At 33.4% G+C, this 13,226-nt stretch overlaps 2 protein-coding genes across 14 annotated transcripts; one reads left to right on the forward strand and one right to left on the reverse strand.

The window, feature by feature from the left end:
• The first annotated feature begins 96 nt into the window (after positions 1 to 96).
• On the forward strand, positions 97 to 3,295 carry LOC122566204 (TAF5-like RNA polymerase II p300/CBP-associated factor-associated factor 65 kDa subunit 5L). Of its 4 annotated transcripts, none has more exons than XM_043723149.1 (10): positions 97 to 706; positions 804 to 961; positions 1,065 to 1,404; positions 1,517 to 1,749; positions 1,859 to 2,041; positions 2,135 to 2,287; positions 2,342 to 2,489; positions 2,618 to 2,786; positions 2,860 to 3,043; positions 3,121 to 3,295. In XM_043723149.1, the coding sequence occupies exons 2-10, from the start codon at positions 858 to 860 to the stop codon at positions 3,251 to 3,253; spliced, it is 1,647 nt and encodes a 548-aa protein (XP_043579084.1). In that variant the 5' UTR covers positions 97 to 706; positions 804 to 857; the 3' UTR covers positions 3,254 to 3,295. The 4 variants fall into 4 exon arrangements, with proteins under 4 accessions (XP_043579084.1, XP_043579076.1, XP_043579092.1 ...); XM_043723141.1 differs by having other exon boundaries at positions 97 to 702; XM_043723157.1 differs by lacking the exon at positions 97 to 706 and having other exon boundaries at positions 837 to 961; positions 1,065 to 1,073; positions 1,157 to 1,404.
• On the reverse strand, positions 3,286 to 13,184 carry LOC122566162 (inositol 1,4,5-triphosphate receptor associated 2-like). 10 transcript variants are annotated; one of them, XM_043723088.1, is made up of 14 exons: positions 12,785 to 13,184; positions 11,732 to 11,772; positions 8,895 to 9,533; positions 7,560 to 7,755; positions 7,107 to 7,459; positions 5,885 to 6,084; positions 5,463 to 5,490; positions 5,226 to 5,366; positions 4,716 to 4,945; positions 4,404 to 4,515; positions 4,215 to 4,277; positions 4,043 to 4,119; positions 3,689 to 3,916; positions 3,286 to 3,534 (listed from the first exon to the last, which is right to left on the reverse strand). In XM_043723088.1, the coding sequence occupies exons 3-14, from the start codon at positions 9,444 to 9,446 to the stop codon at positions 3,408 to 3,410; spliced, it is 2,307 nt and encodes a 768-aa protein (XP_043579023.1). In that variant the 5' UTR covers positions 9,447 to 9,533; positions 11,732 to 11,772; positions 12,785 to 13,184; the 3' UTR covers positions 3,286 to 3,407. The 10 variants fall into 10 exon arrangements, with proteins under 10 accessions (XP_043579023.1, XP_043579006.1, XP_043579014.1 ...); XM_043723071.1 differs by having other exon boundaries at positions 4,013 to 4,119; XM_043723079.1 differs by having other exon boundaries at positions 3,689 to 3,919; positions 12,785 to 13,179.
• Positions 13,185 to 13,226: the final 42 nt, after the last annotated feature.

The raw sequence follows: 13,226 nt of genomic DNA on the forward strand, positions 1-13,226 counted from the left end.
TTCTAATTGTAAGTAAAATACCCCTACTTAAAATTACTAAAGTCCGACATGTCCCTATACAATATTAATGGCTATTCAACATTTCAAAAGTCTTATGTTTAAATTTGTTGACAAAATATTTGAATTTACGAATAAGAAATATAGCAATCCAATTTGATGCTAAATGCTAATGGAAAATTTAATTGTTTTATATTTATGCATAAATTACAAACACGTGCCCAAATAATTCAAGCATGAGAAATACTTTTCTAGGGGAAAGATATGTTTTTGACTTTCAGAATGACTGACGAGCGGCAACTATTTGTTTATAGATATATATGTTATAAATAAGATTGAATAAAGTATGAAAGTTTAAAAGGAATTAGTAATGAAAACAATATGCCGAACATTACTAATTGAATGTTTATTCAAGTTTCAATTCACTTCATTAATGGAAACATACATAATAATAGCAGTTATTCAAACTCGATGTCTGTTCTGTTAATTGTTAACAAAATATGAACATTATTTGTATTTAATTGATTTTTTAAGTAATTGTTAAAATTACGTACTTTCAATGATTTTTATTATTTGACGTCTTTCTTATGGTTAGATATTTTCATTTGAACATAACCAACGTATAATCTCAAAAAGATGAAACGTTTGAAGAGTGAATTAATTAATGCTACAATTGAATCATATTTAAAACGACGTCATTATCAGGCAGGTTACGTTCTTATTTTTACTAAAAAGATGTTATTTGAAGTTGAATTACAACTATTAAATTGACATAACCTCTTGTTATTTTCAAATATCTATTATAGACTAGCGACATTTTTTGTAAAGGCAATCAAATACATTGCCGAACAAGTGATGAAATGACTCTGAATGCAACTGCTGCTTCTGCCACTTCCCAAGATAATTCAATCATTTTTAGTGCCATTAGCATTGATGTTACTGCTGCAGATCAAGCGTATCAACGGTATATCTCTTTAAATTTTTGTTATATCTGTCTCAGTATATTAAATTAATTATATATAATCTTTACTGAGAGATTTCATTCTTAAAATATATTTTTTCTCTAGGTTGAAGATGTGGGTAAATATTGTACTCGATGATAAATTAAAAATGGAATTAAAAGGGCTTCTATACCCTGTATTTTGTCACTTGTATTTAGAGATGCTACATACTGGTAACAGGCAAGCAGCAATTCAATTTCTAAAATCACATCAAAATGAATTCAACAGTGAAACAGAGAAAGATTTTTTAGAAGAACTATCTAGTGTATTTTCAGTACAAGATATTGAATTAAGACCTTTAGTTAATTCATTTAGAACTAGAAAATATAAAGTGGATATGTCAGATGTTGCTCACTTATGTCTTCAACAATTTCTTTCAAAACATGGTCATATAATATTAATGCAGGTAATATAAAAAATGTTATATATATTGATTACAAAATAATTATTTATTTATTTTATTTTTTATTATATATATAATATAAAATATAATAATTTAATAGTTATTTTATTTTTAGATAATAAACACTCATGTAACAATAATTAAGAAAATGGATGTGCCTGAAACAGATACAGAAGGATGTGAAGATGCAGGTATACGTTCTGAGGTGGGGATTAATGGATATGTAGAACAACCATCAGGTACTGGAGCTGACCGTGAAATGAGAGAATTACAAGAGGCTATAAGATTAATTCGAAATAATGCTCATCAACCTCTACGAATATTTGCAGTAAATAATGCTGTTGAAAAGTAATTACATATATAGGAATTTATTTATCTAAAAAATTAATTTCATTGAAGGTCAATGTAGTAATAATTAAAAAATTACAGAAGTCATATAAAATATTTATTTTTATAGTGCAAGTAGTGGTGTCATTCCACCCAATATGGACAAATTAGCAGTAGGATTTAGTACTACAGAGATTAGGCTGTGGGGTATAAATGAAACAGTATTAATTAAGCCAAAGTATGAAGAACCTTCCTTTACATTTGCCTCTGATATTCCATTTTTACATAAATTTTACGATACGTCAGATAGAATGTAAGTTTCTATAATTTCAAAATCTTTTTAAATTTCAGTACATTAAGTACATAGCACAATATAACATTATACAATTTTGTATTTCATCTTAAGGACTGAAGGAGGGGCAGTGATACTTAGAGGACATACAGATATTGTACATGATTTAAGGTTTATTCCAGAATCAGATATATTACTTTCTGTATCTAGTGATAAAGATATGAGGGCATGGAGACTTAATGATTACACATGTGCCGCAATTTATAGGTACGTATTTAAATTGATTATGATACACTATAACTAAAATGTAATTTGTTACAGTGGTCATAATTATCCTATATGGTGTATGGATCTTAGTGTATTTAATCTATATGTAGCAACTGGTTCTCATGACAGAACTGCCAAATTATGGTCTTTAGATAGGATATTTCCATTACGTATATTTGCCGGTCACTTTTTAGATATAAATGTATGTATTTCAAATATATAAAAAAAAATTCCCTTTTATATATTCAGGGATTCATATACTTAAAAAAATATGTAAAAAATAAATTTAAAATTTGCATTAATTTTATTATATATTATATTATTTTGTAGTGTGTCAAATTTCACCCAAACGCTCGATATTTAGCGACTGGGTCTGCTGATAAGACTGTGAGATTATGGGATAAGGACGACGGAAATTTATTAAGGGTATATATAGGCGCGCAGTCAACGATTTATAGTTTAGCTTTTAGTCCAGATGGGAAATATTTGGCAGCTGCAGGTAAGACAGTTTATAATAATATTTCGTAAAATAATATGTATTTTGTAATTTATTAATTGGGACTCTACTCTAGGTGATGACAAATCTATTTCTATTTGGGATTTAGCAACTAACGCATTGTTAACTGAACTTAAAGGCCACGAAGACACGATTATGAATTTAGACTGGAGTTGTGATGGTCAATACATTGCTAGTGGAAGTTTGGATGGCACTATTCGTTTATGGCCTACACATGATCATGTTAAAATTGTTAATAGGTAATTTTCAATACTACAAATTGAAAAGATATTTACTTTTAATATTGAAACTATATTTTAATTGTACTGTTTTACAGCAATTCATCAAGTCTAGTACCTGAAACAGAATCACCACAAATATTCTCAACTTATTGTTCGAGCATCCTTTCTTTAGGTTATTACAATAAAAATAATTCGCTCGTGTGCATTGGAACTGTGGACAATTTGTAATATACGGAAAGAAAAGAATATTAAATACGATATATTTGTAAATCCCGTCTTTTATTATTCCTTGTAAGTGTTATTACACGGGGAAATATATATTTAATACTGCAACACCATAACACAAAAACGCTAAATCTTACTATTAAAACCATTTAATATATTATGTAACAAATGTTGAAGTAATTTGTTTGGCATAAAATCCGAGAAAGAAGATAAATATAAACCATAATATCGACCGCCATGTTTCGATATTTCTAGTTATTCGTAAAGGCTCAGTTGTTTGTATACTGAAAACAAAACGTTTAACAAACGTTAAGTATTTTTTGAAAGGCTCGCTTTCTTATATTTCCTTATAATTTTAGATATTTAATATGAACTAATACGTTCCTGTATTTACTTTTTATTTAATTATATACTATTTTTTATTAAATGAGTAATTACCATGATTTTATCTGCTTTTCAACAGTTTTAGTTACACTTGATTCCAAGAAAGAATTTTGTTTGATAATTGATCGATCTTTATCCCTTGTATTACTGGCTATGTTACAATTCATACTACTAATGTTATTACTTTGGTCGTTTCTTAAGAGATTATTATTTTCTTCAATGGAATTTCTCCGCGGCTCAGTGTGCTCAAAAATTTCACGTAATTCCACGACACTATTTGTGCTGCTAAAATATGGAAACATCATTTCATTTATTTTTCTTATCGTTTTAAATATATTATATTATTGTTAGACAGCGGAATAATAAAATAGTACAAACTCCGTTCGGTTTAATTTTTCGTTTTCCCACCTCTGCGTTTCGAAGCATAACGATGGCCGTCTTAAGTTAACTCTTCCGGAAACAGAGTTACGTTGCCTAGGAATTTCCTGAATTTAAAAAAAGAAAAAATTTCTTTATTTAACTGTAGCTTTTTCTTGTAATCTTTACACAGAAGATATAATAGTATGACGAAAAGTATTGCCTTTATGTCCTGTGTACTCAAGGGTCGCGAAATTGTAGCGATGCTCGCTCTTCTCCTAGTCATCTGTAAATAAAATTAGTTAAAAAAGAATTAATTAATAGCGAACATATTCTGTTGATAAATCTACAATTTCGTGCATATACAGCGCAATATATTGTATCTTGTCTAATACATTACTAATTTTCAAACCATTGTTCGATTATTGCAGGGTAATCCATTTCTGTATCTAAGTTTAGGTAAATCATCTCCCATCTCTCCAGTAGTTTCTTCTATCATGATATTGTTCTTCAACAATATTTGTCTGAAAAATTATAATTTTTAAATATTATTAAATCGCCTTGAAAAGAAAAAAAATTATTTTTTATGGCAGATAATTTCTAACAATTAATTATGATTATATTTTATTTTTCAGCATGAGAAGAATACCAATTTAATTTACGAATATTGCGAGAAACATAATGAGATAAATAAACGAAAAGAAGTTTTGAGGAATATGCTTACTTGACATCTGCGATATCTGCTGCCAGATTTTCGCATCTGGATCGCAATAACTGCAAATACTTGTCACCTATGAAGATTGCACGAGAGATTCTATGCTCCTGGTACACTGCTCCGAGTGTTTCAGCGGCGCAAGAAACTCTATGGGCCGAGCGTGTTATCATGTCTAACTGATGACGGACGTTTTCTATTTTGTCTATCGACTCTTGATCCGTGCAAAGTGGACACAGACCCTTTAACAGAAAATAACAGGTAAATAATAATAATAATTAATAGTCTCTGAACATATAAAATTTATTCAAAAATTGTAAAATGGTTTCAATATTAACGCTTTCTGAGTTTTTATGAATTGGCTGTATTAATTTATTGCAATGACAAGTTAGTTTTTCCAAAAATATATATTTATATATTTTTATAATTGGTATAATTGATATTTAGAGAAATTGACAAGAGATCGATTCATGAACAACAGCGATGAGTTAAAGATGGAAGGAGGTAATAAATTATACTTACGTTTATATCTTCTTGCATCTTTTGAATTTCATTCATAAAGTTTCGTTCCGATTGATCTCGTTGACGAAGCGACAATGCCATCCTCCGATGCAGAGTGATCCTATCCGTACTAAGTCCTATCGAAAATGCAATATATTTGCGCTGAAATTAAGAAAGCGGGTCGATATTTACACAGAATAAAACTAAATGTACACTCGTTAATTTCATAATGTTACGTATATCTGATAACTTATTAACCTCGAGCTCGTTCTCTGGTATATTTTCCCTGTAACAAACAAAGAGGAAAAAGAGATAGAATTAATTCAGATCTGAAAATGCATATACGCTATCGTTCAACGAAAACAGTCGGGCACTCGCGCTTATCTTGGACCAAATGCAATCGAGTCAGAAAATCATTGATGAAAGGGTTTCTAATGATTTAATCTTTTTTTCAAGACGAGTCCCATATTCAAGTAAATAGAATATTCAATATTTCATAATTTCATATTCAATGAAAGAACTATTTTAGTAGCATGTAATTGGTTGACGAGATAGTGAATTTTAAAATTGCATCCACGTGAAAAAGATGAAATGTGACGTACGTATGTTTCCCCTGTGGTTTTCGGATAGAGATATACACTGGAATAAATTAAAAAGATAGTACTTTGACTCGTGTGTACCTGTATACACTGTCTATATCATTGGAGCACGATAATCCCATGATTTGTAACCTAGTGTCGTTGAAGCTAGGAAAAGCTGGAAATTTCTCTTGTTCTTCGTCGAGCGATTCCTCTTCTTTGACGCATCTGCAACGACGTTTCGTACGATGGTATCGTTCGCAGTCGCCTTCCGACAGAGATCTCCTTGCGGCAAAAAGTTTCTAGTGGCAAACGATATCAAACGATACACACACATATATTCGCGAAGAATATCATTTCGTTTCTTAAACAGATACCGAGTTTTCAGCGTTTTTCGGCTTGTCTATAAATATCTCGATGCGCGAAATCGAAAGGGAATTTCAGTAAAAGCGTCCGTACGCTTTATTTCGAATTTCCCAAACTGTTATATGTGCTTCGCGTTTTGCTTCTAGAACAAATATTATTTTTCCTATCGAACGGAATAGATCGCCAGATGTAATGCGACCATGTGGTACAGCTACGACTCAAGGTACAGACATACACAATATTTCAAACGTCTGGCAATGCCGAAGGTCTCCATTGCAAATGCCAGCGCAGTTTATCAATTTTTCTTCCTTTTTTCTCGCAGATTAGATTATATTCTAAGATCGGAACCGTCTAGCAGTAAATCAGTCATTTCGCAGAAATAACTACGAGCATGTTTAATACGTTTCGAAAGATAATTAAGAATAATGTTCAATCTATCTACATTGCACGTATATACATTGTAAGTATTTGCATGTGAAGTAAATACCTTCGTTTTCCTCCAAAATGACTTTTTATCAGTTTCTGCATCTTATTTTCATTGTATCGAACCTTTATAATTACATAACAGGATCTAAATACATATTCTGTGATTATACATATTTTGTGTAACCACCGTACGCATTAGGACACCTATTCTTTATATTTATTGAAAACTTAACTTTACTTCATCTAGTATTTTACACCATAAAATCAAATAATTACTACATTACAATTATGTCATAAAATAAATAAATTATACAAATGTATAACAAGATGGGAATAAAATTAAAACGATATGAATAAAACGACAGATCTATGATAAAGTAACCAGAAAATAAAAGTGATGATAGCGTTCAATTCATCAGCAGGTGTCTTAATGCTTGTCACCAATAATATACGTTTCGATATTTTTGCGGAAAACAAGTATATTTTCTATAGGAATAGAAAGAACAAGTGATATTTTAAAAGGATTACCAACTTGTCGCTCCACTCGTTCCGGACAAAGTTCCTCAACATCCTCCGCTACTTTCTGATCATGGATTTCCCTTAAGTTGAGTTTCCTGGAGGGTTCACCCATCGAGATAAATGACAAGGTTTGTGACAACGGGCTGTTACTTTTCGATCGTGACCTCTCATTCTTCGTCTCATTTCGCGTACATATCGTGGCGTGCACGGTCCGTTCGATCGAATCGTCCTCGCTATCGGAACCCATCGAGCTATCCTCGTGACTCGACATTTCGGCATCGACTGATGTATATTTCCCAAGACGACGGGCACCCGACGCGTTCACAAACGAGCGGGGATACTCCGAATCTTTGATCTTAACCAGATCTGCGAATCAGAGAGAAATAGATCTCCAACAATATACATCTTATTGTATTTTTAGGTTTTTTAACTTGATCGAGCTGTGTATAGACTTCCTGCGATTTACCGGTGCACGTGATGGCTCGCGAACATGCTGAACGCGTTTGCGGTGAATTTCCATGTTGCGGCTCGGCCGTTCCATTGGCAGAGCTGTTCGTTTCAGCGTTTCCAACTTTTTCTTTGGCGAATGATCGAATAGTATTGGTTAAGTCGGGTGACGAATTGGTTTGGCGCGAATTGATCACGGCACTTTCGTCGGCAACCTGTGATCGAAAGACAACAATCATTAAGAGTAAGGAGATTATTTTTAACTCTTAACGGTCCACTGGTGGGTTCTAACTTTAGACTAGACTCGGTTTAGCTGTCTGATAAATCATGTAATATATATAACATAGTTCTGTGGAATACACGATGATGCTGGAAATTGGGCCAAGGTTTTGTTCCTTTTTCTTATTTTTCTTGGTTTCTAGATGATATGTGAAAGCGATACAATTTTGGAATTCTGTACACGTTGCGTTATAACCCTTAACTATAGATCATTCGTAAGGAATTTTTATTCCATTACTATAATATGATAATATATAAGAGTTTTAGAAGATTTAACGTTCGAGCATTTTCAATTGTATAAAATCAATAAACAAATATGTATGATCAAATAAAAGAGTTATATCAGGAAACCACCGCGCAGAAATATTTAAAAGAGGATTCATTTCCGAATGAGTTCGTTCTTCATTGCGACCGGAATAATCCTAAGAAAAATATTTTCGATGCAGTAGATTCAGCGAAGTTCTACGAAATTAATTCGACTCGCAAATCGTATCAGAGAATCAGTTTGCCATGAAAACAGTCCGACTGAAATATCCTCCAAGGGAAAATACCAACAGGAACCATTAAGAGTTAAATCGGGAGACTCATAACAATCACGGTCCTTATTAAGTTTTCCAATCTTTTAGATAATAACACTTTCTTCTATATTCTATTTATCTATCGTAATATATCGAATAAAAATTAACTCGTTAAATGGATTGTCTTTTAACCGGACATATATCTAACGTTGTTCTACGTTAAATGTCTTTTTCAAAAACGTTAAAAATCCTTTTTGTCGAATAAATTGGAGCTCCGCAGCAGGGTCGATTTCTGTCACATCGATTTCAATTCTTGCAAATACGAATGCGACGCGTTTTATACGTTTTATTTTGAACATAAAATCAAACATATATAAAAAAGTACGAGGCCCTAGATAAAGATATTATTAAGATTGAAAGATTACGATCTGAATGACGAGCTAGTCTCGTCTGCCCCAGTTAATAGGTCGAAGACGTTGAGATATTCTTTTGCTTTTATAAAGAAAGATAAACATAGCCAAGGATCGTTTTTGTTACGAGTTTTTGTTACAGCTTACTTTGTACTCGTAATTCCCATTGTTATTCAACTTATAGTGTTTCCCGATTGACGTCTCGGTAATCGTGGCGTAATTATCGACGATCGTGTCTTCTAGAACTTGAGGCAGCTTGAACCCTATCGGAGATAATGATCCAGCTTTCGAAACTTGCCCGTTATTGGACGAGGGCTTTTCGCCGAGCCGACTCGGTGAGGAGCAGCTCAAAAACTTCCCGTTCTCGTTCAATGAACGATAATCATCGACGAAGTGTCTTTCCTGATCGATCTGACCATTCTTCGAATCGACGTCCTCTCGAGTTCTTTCGATTTGTACGGACGGGCTGCTTGACGTTCTTCGAAAATCCAGCGTCTGTTTCTCCTTTTCTTGATCGACCTGCGCGATCACATCGAACGATCGATAAAATACAGACAGTTTTCGTTTTGGAATTTTCGATAAGTCAGTGTCGTTCGATGTCATATAATTCGTTGCCTTTATAGAGGTTCGTTGCTTCTGATCTGCGTCCACTTCTTGTGATCGAGGCTGTTTCTCATTATCACTCGTGGATTCGTCCATTTGACGGTTTTTTGTTGCCACGGGTTGTTTTAACGGCTCTTCACCGTGATATCGCTATTCCTTTCGGGCGTTTCACTTTTTTCTTATCTATTTAAATCACAATTCTCTAGTATCATATTTGTATATTGCACTTAGATTAATGAATTCTTATGCAAATATCTTTATGGAGATTCGTTTCGCGAACAAGATATTCAGCAGATTGTTGCGATTATTTTTCACGATTACGATGAATTTAATGGAATTCGATAATGTGAATTCACTGAAAAGAAATTACAGAATCAGATGCGTTGCCGCAATGTTGGGTTCTTAATGAGTTAAGTCTAAAGATCGTATTAGCCATTAAACCTCGATCAAGCACAGATATATCCTTATTATTATTATTATTTAAATTATAAAGAAAGATATGAACACACGCGCGCGTACACACACATTGGAATATTTTTGAATTATCTTACAATTAGAATAATCTCTCTGCATTGTAGAACCATGAGAAATCAGCATACGCAAGTGACGCGGTTATGGTACGATATTCAATTCCCAGCGCGGGCAAGTTCGCGAAACACCCACGGAAAGTTGTAACACAGTTAACAGCACGGTGCTAAGGAGATTATTGCGTAATACCGAGCGGCGTATCAATGCCAACGAGTAAAGAGTGTAGCGACCCGCGCGTCAAATGAACCAGAACATTTTAATCAACGGGGATGGGAACGCGCGGTCCGTTTTACAGTTGCCTTTTCCTCCTGCCGATATAAACAGTTTGCATACATTAGGCCTATACGTTAATTAGAACCGTCACCGATTTATCCAATTTAGCGCGGCGATCATACCATTAAAGCAATAAATTGGCTTGTCCTTGCCACTGGATGGTCTAATGTTAAACCAGCGCGTTAAACATCCACATGTGCCCGCAACTTCTACGCGTTAGCTCATTAAAACATACGTACGTACGTGTGTATGTAGCTCTCCGATTTAGATCGCTGTTCAAAAATATTTCGCGTATTTGTTCATTTCTGACCGGATACGTTTTAATTCCAAAGAAGGATCGAGTACCTTAATTATAAAATTAATATTGTCTAATTTGTATTGTGTAATTTGTATTAATATTGTATTGAATATTGTCTTCAAAAGTTTATGTGCAATAACAAAGTTTGTCAGATCTTACAGAATTATCTTGGTACTTGACAAAGTTCCGATTCTTTAATCTTTGAATTAGGAGTTGCAACTGATAAACATACCGTTGATATTGATACAATCAACGATGCGAATAAAAGAATTGTATGTTGGTAAATGAGGATTTCATTTCCGTTATTGATACTTCATCATTACGACATTGGAAAAGTGATTTTAAAGAGACTAGCGAATATGCAATGAAATACTAGCACCTCTAACGATAAGAATCAAACAAGTTACGGATTTTTCAACAAGATTTATAACAAAACAAATTTGAGAAATTTCTTTACCCTCGGACTGTCTATTAGTTGCAAGATACAGATAAAATAAAAAAATTCTTCTAAGCTTATAAAAGGACCATTACTGTTAATATGCAAGCAGCGATACTTAAAAAATTGGACGAAACTCAATAGATATATTGGATATTAATATACTGTTGGACAATTTTTAAACGTATAATTAGAATTTACTGTTTGTTAATTCTACAAGCTATTTATTTATGTACCGTGCTTCAAATCAACTAAAATATCTGAATACTCGCGAGCAGTAATCTATATAGTTCAACAAGTCTTAATTGCAATCGCAAATGTCCATCGTGAATGCACGCGTGCGACACAATATTCGCCATCAGCTACTATTTGCTTAGAAACCACTCCGTTTGACATCGATATATTTGTCGAAAACTTTAACGGATGAGTTGTATATAAGTTGCGTTCGATCTTCCTAGAACTTCGTAGATGTAAACTGCCAGATATAAGTATCAAAACACCTATTCGTTACATTGGTTGGACAACTCCGACAAATATTTTTATTATTTCATTCAGTATCATAGAAAAGATTCGTGATTATTATATCGTAATTATATTATGATATAAATAAATTAGAAAGGGATGCGAATGAGATCATAGCGATGATTCGTAATAAAATAGCTAGAAAATAAAACGTTTAACTTATATCAAATGTAAATGTCTTAATACATACAGTTCGTAATGTCAACGATATTTTCTATCAAAAATCTTATTCTTTTAATATTACTGATTAGACTGTCCATCGTTTATGGTTGATTTAAGTTAATCAGATTACGTCACTTTTCATATTTATTACTGTAGTATTACCTAAGTACAAGGTACAAGTTCGCTCTAGCTTGACCGTGATACTGAAATGGAGAAAAGATCCAATTATATATAATAACATTAAATATTTCTACGATTTCACGCGCACGGAAATTAGTCGCGCGTCGTGTGCATCGTCGCGAGAATTTGGATAGGAGACAGTAGCTAGGACAAACGATTTTTAAATAGTCAAAAGGATATTTGAAAATGTATATCATTCCGTCCGGGCTATTTAACTGAACGAGATTTTGCGTAACTTTCACCAGTACCGATTTATCTGATCCGAGGGGCGCGGGAAACTCCGTATTCTTTCCACTTGCCTTCAACGAGAATCGCGTTCATAAGATATTGAGAGTAAAAGTATACTAAACTACATTTCTTCCGAATGCGAGCTTACAGCCTTAATTTACCCCGATAAGCTGTATTAATGAAAGCAAAACGGAAAAATTAAATTTAGTAATTCTAACTGAGATAACATTACGAAATTATTTATTGCATCGAGTATTTTGCACTCGTATCTATTTTAGACAGCGGATTACTCGGTTTGGTGAATATTGAAGTTAGTTCCTTAGTAGCTTTGTAGCTGGTTTACTTTCTCATTTTTCAAGATGCACCGTTCGCTTAAAAATCATAAGACGGATGTTACGTTTGCTTACGAATAATTCATATCGCAAAAATTCATCTACAATTTTATATTTTGTACGCTATTAATACGCCGAAGATTTTATCGAAAAGCGCATGCGATTCAAGATTTGCAAGCAAATATCAAAATACCATTCGTAACAGGAAATGTCCACAGACTTTGAAGACTTTGTTTTCTTATCTCTTAAGTAAAGCTGCGTTATACAGGCTGTTGCGAAATAACGACTAATTATTTTTAATCGAATAACGCGAAACGAAGATGGCATACAGAGAATAATAAACTTCGGATACTTTTAGTTTCAAAATTTAGTTTCAATTGGATGGGAAATTTTTACCAAACAGGTCGGCGTAATGGCAGAATACGTAGAACATCGGTTAATAAAACGCATCGTTATAAAATAAAGCTTCTCTTACCTAATGTTGCGATTTTAAACGACTTGGAGATTCACGTGTTCCTGGGTCTGAGCGCATCGTTCGTTCGCCGTGTCCCTCATAGAGAAAAATGGTGACGGAAGTCAGGTTTTGCGTGCTTCGTGTCGTTCATTCTCGTTTAAATCAGCAACAACAGGGTTATAAATGTGAAATAGAGTAATAAAAGCTGAAAACAAGTAACGGAATACGACTGGCACGAACGCCGCAGCCACACTGAATGCGAACGCGTGTAAAACTGCTCTCTTTCTCGCTCTACCATCCTCTCTCCGACAGGCTCTATCCTCGCCTTTCGAACTTCTTCCCTCTTTTTCCTCCTTTATACCGGTTTTTGTTTCTTTTTCTCACCTCTTCCACTGCCGTTTTTCCTCCTTCGTATCTATTTCGCGTTTTCATACTCTTTTCATCCGGATTCAAATGCTTTCGA

The sequence above is a fragment of the Bombus pyrosoma genome, linkage group LG1, assembly GCF_014825855.1.
Source record: "Bombus pyrosoma isolate SC7728 linkage group LG1, ASM1482585v1, whole genome shotgun sequence".
In the NCBI taxonomy this organism is placed as follows: domain Eukaryota; kingdom Metazoa; phylum Arthropoda; class Insecta; order Hymenoptera; family Apidae; genus Bombus; species Bombus pyrosoma.

What these genes read in the sequence shown, in the direction of transcription:
- LOC122566204 (XM_043723141.1), top strand. Translation starts at nt 634, where the DNA reads ATGAAACGTTTGAAGAGTGAATTAATTAATGCTACAATTGAATCATAT. An exon ending in GTCATATAATATTAATGCAG is followed by an intron (nt 1,405 to 1,516) that starts GTAATATAAAAA and finishes TTTTATTTTTAG; the next exon opens with ATAATAAACACTCATGTAAC. An exon ending in GTAAATAATGCTGTTGAAAA is followed by an intron (nt 1,750 to 1,858) that starts GTAATTACATAT and finishes TTATTTTTATAG; the next exon opens with TGCAAGTAGTGGTGTCATTC.
- LOC122566162 (XM_043723015.1), bottom strand. Translation starts at nt 9,446, where the DNA reads ATGGACGAATCCACGAGTGATAATGAGAAACAGCCTCGATCACAAGAA. An exon ending in GCGAGCCATCACGTGCACCG is followed by an intron (nt 7,460 to 7,559) that starts GTAAATCGCAGG and finishes TCTGATTCGCAG; the next exon opens with ATCTGGTTAAGATCAAAGAT. An exon ending in TGAGTACACAGGACATAAAG is followed by an intron (nt 4,120 to 4,214) that starts GCAATACTTTTC and finishes TTTTAAATTCAG; the next exon opens with GAAATTCCTAGGCAACGTAA.